The 16,172-nt window shown below is 43.2% G+C and overlaps 1 protein-coding gene across 2 annotated transcripts; it reads left to right on the forward strand.

Moving 5' to 3' along the window:
- Positions 1-5,506: 5,506 nt before the first annotated feature.
- On the forward strand, positions 5,507-15,787 carry SMIM11 (small integral membrane protein 11). 2 transcript variants are annotated; one of them, XR_015299368.1, is made up of 4 exons: positions 5,507-5,656; positions 13,241-13,428; positions 14,225-14,287; positions 15,611-15,787. XR_015299368.1 is itself a non-coding variant. In XM_086935364.1 (3 exons), exons 1-2 carry the CDS (start codon positions 5,636-5,638, stop codon positions 13,415-13,417), a joined length of 198 nt encoding a protein of 65 aa, XP_086791490.1. In that variant the 5' UTR covers positions 5,507-5,635; the 3' UTR covers positions 13,418-13,428; positions 15,611-15,787. The 2 variants fall into 2 exon arrangements, 1 of the variants encoding a protein (XP_086791490.1); XM_086935364.1 differs by lacking the exon at positions 14,225-14,287.
- The last annotated feature ends 385 nt before the right edge of the window (positions 15,788-16,172 follow it).

The raw sequence follows: 16,172 nt of genomic DNA on the forward strand, positions 1-16,172 counted from the left end.
TCAGCCGAAGAAAATGAATCAGACGAGTTCCAAATATCACCATCCCATTCGTCAGGGTTCCAATCGAGCCCTGCCTTTGCAACAACCATACGCACCTTCCTGGTGTTAACTCTACCACGTCTGTGTCGATACTTGTATTTCGCAATGCGCACAGCAGCCCTTTCGGCTACAGCTTGATACGTTTCTAACTTGTCAGCAAGCAATTTATTTTAACATCGTAAAAGAGTAACATCATTTTGAATCTGAACAACCTGTTCCTCAAAGGATTTATTCTCACGCTGTAATCGAGAACATTTCTCATGTACAAACCTGTACGCATTCAATAAAATCCAACCTCTACGTCCCAATATGGGAAGCTCCTTGCCTTTCGCTACCGGAACTTTCTGCAAACACGCAATCACCTGAGCTGGCTCAGCATCCTCCAAACATGAATTCCAGTTTTCACTCAAACCAGTAGAATTAGCCCATTCATGAGCAAGCGCTTCATAAGCAGTTGACTCCCAACCTGGAATTTCCAAAGGCAATTGAAAAGACGATTTCGATTTTTTCGAAAACATCATGCAATCTCAATAAACGCACAAAAATAAACAAGAAATATACAATCAATAAAACATATATACAAAACCATTCACGGCGAGGACCAACGGACCCTCATACAGAATCACAAAGGAATACCCGCACCCTTCAATCGAAAACGGTTCGTGACGCCAAATGTAACGACCGGATTCTCATGACAGGCAGCTCACCATCCGTCGCTAACCCAGTCGTCACGTAACGACACTCTTCTCAGGCCACTATTTACAAGACATCTAGAATACTCACCTGAGAAAGTGAAAAGAAGCTATTTACATGCCTGTATAGTCAAACATATCACTAATACCTAATGGGTTCCATATCCTATCCTATATTTACCTCATTATATATTCTTTAATGTCTCCCGACGATATCTTTAACGTCACCCGACGATATCTTTAACGTCACCCGACGATCTACACTAATGGGGATAACTAATAGGGGTTCACCTTTAAGAGTTATTTCCCAAATGAAGTTCACACTCTCCCCCAATCATCAGTTACCTTTGCAGAAGGGCATATCCCATCCTTCTGTATATCAGCACCTGGTTAAAAGGAAAGGTTAATCTCATTCATGAAAACAACATTCAAAGATCTTGGTCATTAAATCTTTATTATACAATCAAACATGACAGAATGAGCAAAAGACAAATACATTAAATTAGTTGATACCTATAACCTAAAAAGGGGAATGAAGATGAATAGTTAAATGTATTCTATACTAAGCTCAGAACGCCTCACCTTAGACGTGTGTCTTTCCATCTCAGCAGCGGAGCTGATCCCTCTCTCTCTCGTTCTCTTCTATGCGCTTGGGACTCTGCTCTCCCTCTATGGCTCACGAATACACGTCTGCACCGCTATGCCTCGTCTACGCTGCCATGGCTCCAGAGCACTCGAACCCTCTTCTGGTCTTGGTCTCTGCCACTCCTGTATGATGTCACTACAGGACTTTCAATCACTCTCCTTCTTCACTTCAGGATTTCGATTAGCTGATGGTATCAATCTCTATGCACCAGCCTTCAGACCAACTTCTTCGGTCTTCTCCACATGTTGCTCTCTCTCATTACTCTACTTACTTCTTGATAATATAGAGCTCACTCTCTCTATGGAAAATTCTGGCATTAGGCCGACTCCCATCGAATTCCTGTACCAGTCCCGGCCCTCTTAGCCCTCCGCAGTGGCCACCTGCGTATTGCGTCTAGAGCCGGGGAGACAAACACATTCCTTCGATAAGGGCCAGTCTTGACCGGTTCCTCTCTAGCGAACAACAGGATGATTTCTAAACATTACCTTTACCCTGCAAGCGCCTCGAACAGCCGAGGCAGAGATACAAAATGGCTTCTCTCTAGCTTTCGGGCCTGTAGGCCCGAGAAAATATAAACAGGCACTAAACCCTGTCAAAGCACATAGTTAAGCCCTACAAATGAACGCAAATGCAACCAGGACTGAAATGGTAGTAAATTATAGTCACCACCAGTCTGAAAATAGACTAAAATTACCCTTTCGCTACAGACATGCTGCTTGCTGAGCCCGAGTTCCTAAATAGTTAACCGATCTGCTCTCAGCCGTGGAGTGGCTGAGAGTGCTACAGTGTATCTCTGCCCAGGCTCAGCTCCTGTGTTGCCCTGTAAATTAATAAATGCGGCGCCGGCGGCTCGGGGCTTACACACACACTGTCTGCAGGGGGAGAGAGGGGCTGCCCTCTCAGCATTCGATATTACTGTCAATCACTGAGGCACCATGGGGGCTAGGATTAATAATCCGGATGTGCCGGTGGTACTGTGCTGTCACATCCGGAGGAAGTAGGCAGAAGCGGCGGGGGGATCTAAGTGCAGGCACTGGGAGACTCGAGTCTCTTATGTGGCATGGCACTCACTCCTCGGCCACGAGGCAGGCCTGGTGGAGGAGTTAGGTATTGTCTGCTTTTGTTAAATCGCTTACTTTTTATTAGCCTGCGCTGACTGAGGTGCTGTGGTCTTACCTCTCTGGGTCAAGGGAGAGGAACAATGTTAGAAAATAAAATAAAGTAACAACCGCACCAGCCTCCCGTGAAACCGATCTCCCGGTCCAGGCTGCGTTTTCTGTGGCACGCTGCAGAGAAAATGAATTCTAAGTACTGCAAAAAATGTTTTATTTCCTCTGATTGTACAGTATACTTTTTCAGTATATTGAAGGCTTACGTAGAGTACATTCCTCTTTTCAGCCTCTCGTTGTCGCAGCTAGGTTAAGTAAAGCCAACCGGGTGTGATTTTGAATGGTTTCTCTCGACTAGAGAGCGGGTTCTTTTATAGAAGCCACCGATTCCAAATCGCCCTGTCAGGGTGTGCATTTATGGATGACAGGCAAGTGTGCTGTATAACTAAATGTGTTGCATAATTCGATTTTGTTCATTTCGTAGTTTTCCACTTTCCCTTCTCCTTCATTCTTATTTGGCTATCTATGCTCTCATCCTCTATCTCGTCTGACCTTCCACCCCTCCCCCCCACACTTTTCTCCATGGCTGGAGGGGCTCTGTAGCGAGTGCGCGCACTGAATGTTTTTGGTCTTTAGAGGGGTCGGAGCACCATCTCACATAGCGAGCTCTCCCCTCTATCCTGGGCCCCAGCCCCCCTCACCCGAGACACTTTAAACTTGCAGATCGTTTTACAATTTATGTTTTTGACACTGGAAGGTCAAAAACATTCCAATCAGCTTGCCATCTCGGCATCACCTCGGGTAAAGTGTTCAGTGTGACAGGGGTGCCTGTACACTTGGCACATGTGCACACTTAAAAGTGCCGGGCAGCGGTGGTCTGCCAGTTCAGATGCACGACAAAGTGATAATCAGCGGCCATATTCGGAGGCTGCCCAACGTCAGACACACCTCACACTGGCCCTCTTATAACCAAACAGTTCTAGTTCAGCACCAGAAATCAGCTTCAGTGACTGTGCAGCACCTGCCTGTACAATACGAATGTTTCTTTGTAAATTGTAACAGGTGCAGAGTACTCAACGAGTGTAAGGTCTGTCTGACATGTCGGTTAGGGCCCTTCCATTTCGGGTGCTTAGCAGCAGTTTTAGAAGCTCCCCAGTTTCTCATTCCTCGAATGGGTGTAATTTCTAATATTTATATGTTTTCCTCGTCTTCATTGCTTGATTTTTGCTTGCAAGAAAGTGTCACTCATACTCGTTGAATGTCACTCATAATTATACTGAAATTATGAAAATGTCACACATAAGCGATCTGAAACCTTGGCAGCTATGCATTAATGCGAGACCTATTGGGAAAGCACCCATCCCGACGGACCACGCACGGAACCTGGGCGTCATCCTGGACTCCTCTCTCTCTATGAACAGACAGGTCAGCGCCGTCTCCTCATCCTGCTTCAACATTCTTCGCATGCTCAATAAAACATTTCGCTGGATCCCCACCGAAACCAGAAAAACGGTCACCCATGCACTGGTTACAAGCCGCCTGGACTACGGAAACACCCTATACGCCGGTACCACCGCAAAACTCCAGAAAAAACTCCAACGCATCCAGAACGCATCAGCAAGACTCATACTAGACATCCCGCGTAAAGACCACATCTCCAGTCACCTGAAAAACCTCCACTGGCTCCCTGTCAATAAGAGGATCACTTTCCGCCTCCTAACCCACGCACACAAGGCACTCTACGAACTTGGACCCGAATGCCTCAACACACGACTTTCCTTCTACACCCCCCCCCCCCCGCCAGCTACGATCCTCCAACCAAGCCCTTGCTACCGTACCTCGCATCAACAAAACCACCATGGGAGGCAGATCCTTCTCCTACCTGGCAGCTAAGACCTGGAACTCACTTCCCACTCACCTTCGTCTCACTCAGAATCACCTAGCGTTCAGAAAACAACTTAAAACTTGGATATTCGACAAGTAATTCCCCACCCTTCCTCAAGCGCCTTGAGACCCTCTGGGTATGTAGTGCGCTATATAAATATTGTGACTTGACTTGACTTGACTTGACATTGCATTGCAAATGCTTGTTGCAGTCTGTATGTAATTTGTCCCAACACGTACTGTATAGTTTACAGCTATTTATCAATTTCAATTTAACTTTTTGGCGGCTGCTCCAATGTTTATTTGTGGAAAGATGCATGTGCTCCTGCCAATCAGGGCCTGATTTGTCTTCTAGAACCTCCAGATTCTTCGAGCACGAAGAGCTTGCCTTTTACATATTAAGGTAGCATCGCGGCCATTTTCCAATATGCATTTTGTATTTCAATGCACTTGTACCTGAACGCGAGACGGAAGGAGAACTTATATTTTCCTGATTAAATTTAAATGTATGATTCTAAGGAATTATTAAAAGTGTTAGTTTCCTCAAAATCAGCGCTTACAGTTAAATTCAAAAATACAGTTGTAGTCATTAACTTATTGTTCACTTGCAAGACGTGGTAAATGTTTTTTTAGGACTTGAGAGGTTATTAGAAGCATTCGCAGTCTAAAAACGTACAGGGCATGCTGACAGATCCGCGTTCACTAAATTGCGACCACCCAGTCTTTCTTTCACTTTACATAAAAATACAACTGGCTAAAGCATTTTCCTCCAGACGTAGCGAATCGCGATCACCGCAATCCAAATAGCAACAAAAGAGGAATGTTTCGTTCTTATTGATCCCTGCAAGTCAACGAAAAAGTTTATTTTGTATAGCGAGAGGATTGTTTTCTCGCGTGATATTTAAATAAATTAGGTCAGAAGAATTACTCCTGCTCTTTACCGTAATTTTTTTGTTATCTATCATCAGCCTATCTTTATTTTGTGTCTGGAATCTCCGTTCCATTCCACTGAAGACGAAATACGTCCTCTCCAACATGTCGGCCACGTTCGGGGGCGCCGTCTGTGTCCTGCTATGAAGCGCTCTCTCAGGGCGGGCGTGGAGACAGCTGTGCTGGAGGAAGTCCTGCCAGGGGTCCACACTGATTGGCTGCCACTTGTAATACTTCCAAAAATAAACCTTTTGCATGCACCATAGAAGGGAATGTGAGTGGCGTAGCTGCTGAAAGTTAATCAAGCGACCGCTGCGAGTGTTTAAGCTGGTACCATGATGGAGATTAATTGGAAGGTAAGAAAGTGTATTCCATGAGTGAGGCTTGCGCAGCGTCCCAAATCTAGAAATGCTGTCTCTGGAAAATTTCCGAAGAGAAGTTTTTTGATGCGAATGTGGCTTCCCCGCAGATAATTTAGGTTTGATTGTAAAACACGGTTATCCAACAACAACTGTCTTGGAGAACAAGAGTTCGTTTTATTTGAAGCTGCTTTCTTCAGCAAAAGGTTAGTATGTAGGGAACTTACTCATGTTGGCCGAAAAAATGTTCAGATATAGATTAGGAAATGCTGCATACATATGTGTGCTAATATATGGGTGATTTGAAACGTCAGGCAGGCGTTGCTGTAAGGATACATTGTTGTAGTGTTTTGATACTCCTGATTTTATATAAACATCTCCATTTGGAATTGGTCTGGTGATATGGGGTACAGGGAAAAACACCCTCCCCACGCCCTGTTGTAGCGGAAAGGGGCTACATTCGAGGCTGAATCAGTAAAGGCATCCTTTGCCCTGAAAGCAAGCGCAATGAACGGGCACAAGATTTTCTAAAGGCACGTTTGCGTTTAAAATATTCCTCTGCAGAGAAATAATGGTACTAATAGCTAAGCTGCAAGACCTCGCGGTGTTTCTCTCCAAAATAGCCCTTAAAACCTATTTTTTGTTTTTAGTCAATATGGTTTATAAATGCACCGTAAAGTATCGATTAATCTAATCTTTTTCAAATCTATATTTCTCTGAGGAGTCATCACTCTCCAGGCCCTGTAAAGTAATTTCTATTTAGGCTTAGATCCGCCCAACTAAATGCAAAATTCCCAACGTAATACATTTAGGGGTAGATTTACAAGGGCCTTGCGCCACTTTTGCGTCACTTTTCCCATGTTAAAAATGACGCAAAAGTGGCGCAAGGGCCTTGTAAATAAGTCCCTTAGTTCCCAGCCCATCATTGTTCGGATGTACCTGGCTGAACGACTTTGGAAATGGAGGCATAGATGAAGACCTTGTATGTATTAATAGCTCGTGTTTTTAATGCAATGTTCTGCAGTTGATTGATATAGCAGCTGTGAGGTTTGTGTAACATGACTTCTTGCACCCAATCTTAAACGAGAAGTGCTGAGCTGTTGACTCTTATCATTCTTCCCCACTATTATAGTTAATTTGATTATTTTTTTTTAAACACGTTTGCGATCGATTTGCTGCATCACTGCTTGTAGCACATGTTGACTTACACAAGCAGGATGCTCTTTGTGCATGTTCGAATGACTGCAACCCTTTGCAAAGGGAACTTGGCATGCTTACATTTACAGAAACACTAATAAGTTAAGGGGGGGCACATTACAAACTAGCACCTGTTAAAATGTAAACGCAGCTGCTGTCAGGCCACAAACAAAACCACCGTTCGCAGCAGTGGCAGATTTACCGAGGGACTTAAACTGCTGCCCAGAGTCCTGCCAGTGGTAATTATTTTGCAGTAACCATTACGCTTTTATGTTTCCATGACAGCTTCGAAGTACTTGCCTGTTTATCTAGATCATAATTATTTACTGAAGAAATAAGTTTAAACCAGCAAAAATTAAGGTGGGTAAATACATGGGAACTTGATGGGATACTGAAGGATGTTATGGCAGCATCACTAGTGCCACTGTTTAATCTCATGCTAGAACATGTATGGTGGCAGAAGGTGGGATATTAACTGATTGAATTTTTTCATTAAGTATGTTCGCTTTACTTGTAAGTGTGCAATTGCTTTGTTAGTTAATATGAGGTTTATGTATGTTGCAGTTTAAAAGGGTAAATGCACGCGCCTTAAACCGTTTTAATGTCAGTTTGTACGCATTGTTATCTGCTGTAATGCTGTGGTGTTCATTTTTTTTGTCTAAAAATACAATAATAAAACTTATACACCAATTTAAATCCCACTTCATGAAAGTGAAGCTTTGTGATCTCAACTTATTAGGCACATTGTAAGTTAGAAATATTTCTTAAATGCCCGAAAATCCTATTACTATAGGATCTATGAAATAATTATTTTCCAAGGGGAGCATATATCGGCCAAATCTCATTTGTTTTGTTTACTATGTCATTAGAACGAGGAAGAACAATGGATGCGGTCTAGATAGATTTAAAATTAAAATAAAAAAGCCTTTCACAATCTACCACCCATTCCCAGTACCTCCCAACCCCAGAAATGGGCAAGTAATTTTTTCTCACTTTGGGTACTAGTGTGGGAAACGAAGAGACGGAGGCAAAGTGTACTATTAAATCACACTTGATCTGTTGACCAGCTGAAGGAGGGCTAAAATAGCGAGATAGCTCATGTCTTTTTATCAGTTGCTTTACAGAAGTGCTGCAGGGAAAATTTTGGTCTGGTTACCGATGGTAGTAGGAGTTGCCAGAGTTCATTTAGCAGCAGATGTACTTGCATTGGTAATATAGCTTTCTAAATTGCTATGTTCTGCTAATCGCAATTAGGAAATCAGTATTCTTAATATAGGACATTTAAAAAATGTTAATTAGCGATTTCTAGTGGGTCCCAAATTTGCCTACCTCATGCATATTATTGAGGTAGGCCACAGTTTGTGACCCCGACAACTGCCTTGCCTCTTTGTTCAATAATGGCACACACTCAGTGTGGTACATCATAGAATGTCAAGACTGATGGCGCGGGCAAATCGAGCATGAGGGTTCTGTTTTCTACCTATACATTTCAGTGAGATTCTAGCTCCGTGGCAGGGCATGAAACAGGCTTCTGTGTCTGTAGGCAAGCCAAAGGGGGTCCATTTTTGATCAGTAAATAAATATTTTCCAAACATGTGCCCCCTTTATTCCATAGGCGCAATGCATTTATGATGATGACCGCACTTGCACACATCCTCATGAATCTGTGAGCCTAGGAAAAGGTCCAGTCATCATCATGGCTGTTTGTTTTTCCTCTTATATTCACAATGCTCGCGGCATCAGCCAAAAACTTTTTGCTAATGATGCACAGCATGGGCAAAAAGCACTGGCAAAACCAATAGGTTAGAAAAGCCAGATCCTTCTCTGATCAGGCAGTAAATAAAAAAGTCATTCTACTCGTGAAGCTTTCTGATAAATGTACATGATCATCAAGCATAGATGTGTAAGTGGTGTGACGTGATTGCGTCATCACTTTTAGGTCTGGCTTTAGCCAAGACCTTTTGATTTTACTAAAATAATACGTATAACATTACTTAATGGGACTTTCCGCCACCTCTATTCACCCATTGGTCTGTTGTTGTCATTCCCATTTGCTTCCACCCAATACAGCATACAGCATGGGGAAGTGGGTCAGCATCATTACTTAATCCTCCGGTTAAAGTCACTTTGAGTAGCTGCAGTGCATTTTTCTCTTTCACAAGGTGCACAGCCACACTCCAGGAGTTTCCTATAGTACCAGTGTTGCCAGATGTGATTGTAGGACACATTTGAAGTGAGCCCATGGCATAGTTCAGCTTTATCAGTTCCTATCTCCTTCCAGCGCTGTTGAAGTTGACTGGTGCTATTTCATGGCATTCCTGGACTATCTTTCACCAGTGGTATTAGATCAACTTTGTCCAGGGAAAAAACAAATTTTATGGTGTTTAATTTGCTGCAGTTTTATTGAAATATAGGTGAGGTGTGTAACTTGGTTTTTAGTATCCAATATTTCTTTATACTTAGTACCCTCTTTCCTTCCATTTTCTTTCTTTCCTGTTTGTCTTCCTTATTTTTTCCTTCTTTCTTTTCTGCCTTTGCTGTTTATCTTCCCTTTTTAGGTCTCGCCTTTACCATTCCGCAGGAATGGGAAATGGGGAGAATTCAAGTCGGCAAAATCCTGTTCAAACCACAGGCTTTCAGCCGCGGTTTTCTTTAAGTTCACGTGAATCACGTGATTAAACATGCACGCGCATCGGCAGCATTTCTCCTGCAGGCTCGCAAAAGGCTCTCCTCCCTCCCCGTTCAAAGGCATCAATCACCCTCCCACAGGCTTCCCCAGCGCTGCCCCGCCCCCTGCTTCACAGCCAGGCCATCTGTTCCCTGCCAGACCTCTCATACCGCCGTCACAGCATGCCTGTGTACTTCAAAGGCTTATCAGTTCACACGGCCGGCCGCAGGCCGTGCAACCAGAGCACCTCAGTTGGTGTGCAGCCCCCCTCCCAGCACTGCCTTGTTACTCTCGGCAGCCGTGAGTCCCTAAACACTTTTTATATTTAATTAGCAGCAGCAGCATTTCTCCTGCGCCAGGCCACATCAAAGGCTCTGTGCCACTTTCACCCACACAGCAACACTTACAGACACGCAACGCCACTCACACCCACGCAAGCCCACTATCATCCACGCAACACCACACGCACAGCCACTCACACCCACGCAGTGCCACTTTCACCCACACAGCACCACTTTCAGACACGCAACGCCACTCACACCCACGCAAGCCCACTATCACCCACGCACTGCCACACTCACCCAAGCAACGCCACTCACCCAAGCAACACCACTCACCCAAGCAACACCACTCACCCAAGCAACCCCACTCATCCACGCAACCCCACTCATCCACGCAACGCCACTCATCCACGCAACGCCACTCATCCATGCAAAGCCACTCACCCGCGCAACGCCACTCACCCGCGCAACGCCACTCACCCGCGCAACGCCACTCACCCGCGCAAATCCACTCACACCCGCAAATCCACTCACACCCACGCAGTGCCACTTTCAGACACACAACGCCCCTCACACCCACGCAAGCCCACTCTCACACACGCAACGCCACTCTCACCCATACAATGCCACTCACCCACGCAACGCCACTCACCCACGCAACGCCACTCACCCACGCCACTCACCCACGCAACTCCACTCACACCCACGCAGTGCCACTTTTACCCACGCAGCACCACTTTCAGACACACAACGCCACTCTCACACACGCAACGCCACTCTCACCCATGCAATGCCACTCACCCACGCAACGCCACTCACCCACGCCACTCACCCACGCAACGCCACTCACCCACGCAACAACACTCACACATGCAATGCCACGCAACGCAACTCACTCAAAGCCACTCACACACACGCAGTGCCACTTTCACCCACACTGTGCAGTGCACAATAGGTCTTGCAGTAGTTTTATTGTTGTATTTCTATATGTTTGGATAAAAGGGATACTAGCAGGCTTGTCAAGTTTTTCCTTTGTATTATTACAAAGCATTTAATTGTTTACTGATTATAATAAAACAAAAATATATTAAATATTTCTCTGTCAGCCCTTCTAATTGTTGTAGGGACGGGAGTAGGTGGGACAAGTGGATTTTACAAGACATGTAGATCTCAGTGGCATTTTGTCCCTTGGCCAAGTAGATTTTTTTTTTAAATTCCACACCCCTGACTGGAATAACAGTCATCATAGGGATTGGTGGCCTGCTGGAGTCAGCAGATCACCAGGTCTGTGATTGGTTTTAAATAAAGCAATATATTTTTTAAATCCTGTTTTTCTAAGAAAAACAAGAAGTTTAATTTTTTTTACAAAAAATGTACGTTTCTTTTAAGAGCAGGCTGTGGTCCATGGGACCACTGCCTACTATTAAAATGTTTTTGTCAACATACACAATCGTGAAGGGGTCCCTGGGGGACCCCTTGCCGTTTGCAAATACGTTACCACCTCCTTTGAGGTGTTGGTAAAATATACCACTATGATTAAGTGTTCGGAACAGGCGCCCTGAGCATGCCCCTTCCAAATACAGAATCCCAAATTGCAGTTCTGTAGAATCACAGTTTGGTGTTTGCAACAGTAACTTTTTTTTTATTATGTATAAACTGTTGCAACCTCAAAAATGCTTCGTACATCTGACCTATACTGTTCTGTTTGTACCGTGACCTCCTACCTTTTGCACTAGTGCATGTAGGGGTTCAAATGAATTTCATAGTTTGTCCAAACATTTGGTTGCATTTTTATTCTTGTGATCAACCCAGTCAGCAACATTTAATTAGTTATTTTATGTCTTTGATTGGGGCGTGCCTTGTACAAAAAAATTAACTAATTCATAATTATTTGACTTGTGCACACCATGCACGTACCCTATCCATGTGGCGTGCACAATTCAAACAAAGATAGAGTTAATAAATAAACAAAAACAACTTGCACTTTCCTCAGATGAGCCCTTCTGGAGAGGTTATGGATTGCATGGGTATAGATGGATAACCTGCTCTGTCACTACTCTGGGTGTTAAATCCAAAGAGGCCAACGATTGAATGTCTATGGGATGGGAACTAGCTGTTCTCCTCTCTTGCTTTTATTGATGAGTGCTCTGGGAAAAGGCCAAAAACAGACCAGCATGTTCAGTCAGCCTCGCAAGCTGTGCGACGTACCCATACCCTGCCCACCAAAACAACCCCATAGAAATCTTTAATGTGAACTGTTACAAGGGTTATACATGTGGTAGTTATATAGTGCACACCTAACGGATAGGCAACACAGTGGTGTACAGGGTCTAAGGCATAGATGCAGTCAACTGGCGATTGGAGGGTTTGCTGATTTCTAACAGCAAAAGCAGAAAATTATTGGATCAGGAGATATATATATATATATATATATATATATATATATATATTATTTTTTTTTTCTTTAAAGTAGTGTTTATTTAGCTCTTTACTAAATTAGAGAAGGGTTGGGGCAGTCTTCGTGGATATAGTTCTGGTCCCTAGCTACATAGATGGAGAAAAAACATTTTTTTCCTTCTATTTTTGCACATCTTCGTCTCCAGTCTGCTAGTGTCCTGACTGCCAGTGTGCCAAAAGCCACCGGGGGTGGTGAGCTTGTCAGCCGTATAGACGTGGGTGCTGGTTGTGAAGGCTTTGTAGAGGATACGGTTGATTTTAAGGGATGTGCATGCTAGCAAGTACAGGTCAATTGGGGTGTGGTATGCTGAAGCTTGTAGGATGCCCGTTTGGAGGAGGGGCAAAGTGGAGTCTGGAAGGCTGTTATGTAGGTCTTTGCCACCATCCAGATGCTAAAGTATGAGGGCTTGGATAACACTTCTGAAGTCACAGTCTTGGAGGAATGGTTTCATTTTAAATATGAGGTGCTGTGTGCCTTCAGGGTGAGATCAGTGTCCAGGGTGAACCTGAAAAACCTGGCACTGATTGAAAGTTGGGACTGAAATTGTCTAAGTTCATGGTGTTGAGTCAGGTTTGGACTAGTTGTTGCCCGTTGTCTTTGGCAAAATAGCAGGAATTCTGTTTTGATTGTCTAAGCCTTCAGCCAGGTTTAAATTCAGTGCATGCAGTGTTTGAGGTCTGGAGCAAGAACACTTTCAAATATAAGAGTTTGTTGTCAACGCAATGGTACATTTTGGTGGTATTATCTGTGTGTAGAGGCCCCAGGAGCTCAATGTATAGATTGAAGATGACCAGGGACAAGATGGAACTCTGCAAGTGATTAGGTTTGAGCACCTCGAGGTCCCTAAAGGAATGAATTGGTGTCAGCTGGATAGGTACCAAAAGGGTTTATATTAAAATAACTTGTGGGTTTTAAGTAACCTTGTTTATGATATTAGAGTTAAAATAATTATTTCAACGTTTAACCTCTGATTCCAGGTTTTGGATAATTTTCCATTGTTGCTGTACATTTTGGCTGCCAAGACGATCATTCTGTGCTTAGCCTTTGCTGGTGCAAAAATTTACCAAAGTAAAAGACTTGAAGCAAAAATGAAACTAGAGCAAGAGGAGAAGCGTAAGAAAGCAGCAGAAGCAGTAGAGAAGAAGGAGCATTAACATTTTGTCAGGTATTGGATGATTTTAAAATTTTTTTTTTACTATGTGCTAGATTCGTTTATTAATGGTATTTTAAATAGCAGCACATGCTGCCAAAGCTTAGTGTCTAAACCTAATTTGTCAATTTTCAGGCATGACACACGCGGCTTCTTCCCATTTTAGAAGTGGTTGTTCCTACTTAAGGGCACACAATCGAAAGCAGCTCATTGACCGCTGTGCTGCATATTAGCTAGGGCTTAATAGCTGAACCAACTTGGAGGCAATACATCCCAATCAATTGCTGCATGCCCACCTTCCACCAGAGTGGTCTTTGGCCCATGATAGAAAGCTTGTAGCCTGCATCTTCAGCTACTGGCACTGAGGCAGCTTTCAGGGTATACTCTGCCATCCACCAGAGGTTTTCACACTGGAATTAAACATTTATCTTTTCTGATGCTGTTATTAGTTTTAATGTTAAATAAACCACCCATTCCGCTCCAGAGTAACATTGAAACCCTGTGGTCTGCAAATGAGGTGTGACACACCATTCACATACAGCAGACAATGAATGATTTCCCATGCAAGAGCCTTATGTTCCATAGCTGTGTTGGACATTTTGACCTCTGTGTGGTCTCCTAAACATCCCTTCCTTTACGTGCCGTGGTGTTATACCTCTTGTACACAGTATTGTTCTTGCATGATTACCGAACATGCCAAATAAAAAATGAAGCTTGTATGCATGTTTTGCAGTTAGAAGATTGTGTGCTGGGTGTTATGTTGTTTAGAAGGCACAGTGACCTCTTTGATGAATTGTATTTGACCTTTTAGGTTGTTGTACTGTAGAAGTGACAACTGACATGTTGCTGTCCTGGAGCCTCCTCTTGCTTAAAGGTAACCACATTGCAAAGGTATCCATCAACAAGGGCCAGACCAAGTCGGGCTGCAAGGCAGTGTGCTTATTAATCAGCAGTACAAGAATTAAGTTTAGGCCTTGTTGAACAGAGTGAAGCTCAAATACTCTGGCATGATGAGTTGTGTGACCTATATTGGCCAGAAAGTCTACCTTTTACATAACAAAGCTTCTAATCAAGATGTGGAAGAAGTCCTGCAACTGGCAACAGATGAGCATTGGCAATGCCAATAGGTGTGTCTTCTGCCTACACCAACACCCCAGATCTAAAAATCCATTTATGTTAAAGAATACCCTCCTGTCATCTGTGTATCTCTGCCGAAGAAAAACACTGAAAATTATCTAGTTATCCAGGACACTTTATTAGCATTACAGTGTTGCGTGTGTGTCCCTAAAGTTCAACCTCCTGCAGCTGGATAAATAAACGACGTTTTCACAGCTGTTTTGGAGGGTAAGCACTTTTTGTGGAAGCACACACCTTCAGCCCAATCAAAACATACTCCTGGCTCCCAACATGTGGGTGACGCCAAATGCCCACTCTAATGAAGCTCATATAATTATGGGGCTACTACTGCCCTGTCAAGTCAGACCATAAGAAGGAAGCTGTACTACATGGAATGAGATGCACAGGAATGTTTCCTTAGTAAAAACCCTTCACAATTCTCTTTGAAAGTGGCATTAAACAAGGCTATTAATTTTAGGCCATTCCCGAAGAAACCTTTAGCTTTTGTTGCCAGTGAAATACACAGCTAATAAAGGGCTATTGTCTAGCACATAGACTAATGGCTGTTGTTTAAAATTGCTGTTAACTCTTGTATTTCAGACATTGATTGTAATTCCACTAGAAAATGCTTTCTCTGCCTTTTATTTGTGCTGCAGTAGTCGACCTGCTGTTTCTGTGCATGGCTTGGTACATAATTTTCATTTAGTTTCATCTTAATAGGCATATGTTTGTGGCTCGACTGTCTTCAGAATCTGCCTTACACAAGGAGATATGCAGCCAGTTCTTGTTCATTCTGCCTTCTCTAAGAAAGTTGATAAGACTGACATCTTGACTTGCCTAAAAAAAGTTGATAAACCTGGCCTTGAAAATGTATTATTTCATTACAGTGACAATAAGGTTTCATTGGCCCGCTATCTCCATCTTACATAAGCCATAGTCATTAACAAGATGAGATCACCCAAATATTAATTGACTCCTCAACAGTATTTGTTTACTATTGACCCTGCTATAATCCACCCTGCATACTAGAGCGCCGTAAAAAAATTATGCAGTTAACATGTTTACTTTTTTTTTTATGCAGATGATTCCATGCATCAGTGGCTTACGGCGACATTTGATGGGGACATTTTTTCCTTCTAATGGACTGATAACTATGAACGTGACTGAAGAATGTGCATTTCCAAATAATATAGCATTTTAATAGATTTATAATACTTTCTAAAGTGATATTTATTCAATAAAAGTATTTTTCAGATTGCGTTGATTCCTTCATGTTGCAAATCAGACTGACCCAGCACCGTGATACCCTCATGGGTGATTAGCCACGCTCTGCAAAGTCACAAATTATTTGATTCTTGGCAAGATTTCTTTAGCCATGCCTAAACCTAGATTAGGTTGATCCACTTGGAGTGATGTTTTCAGGTACTTATTATTCTTTATGGTAGAGAAATATTTGTGCTTTCCATTGCCAATCAGTTGGCAACATTAGGATCTGATCCCATGCGCTTCACAGTGTTACATCAGAGTAATTCTTTAGCATCTCATAGCGGTATAAATTACCACCAGGCAGGCGAATACGGCCTCTGTTCTTTTGGCAGCAAAAAGTACAGTATGCTGCAAAATAGGCTTGGTTAATGTAAGTA

This window comes from Lissotriton vulgaris, chromosome 8 (genome assembly GCF_964263255.1).
Source record: "Lissotriton vulgaris chromosome 8, aLisVul1.2, whole genome shotgun sequence".
Lineage (NCBI taxonomy): Eukaryota > Metazoa > Chordata > Amphibia > Caudata > Salamandridae > Lissotriton > Lissotriton vulgaris.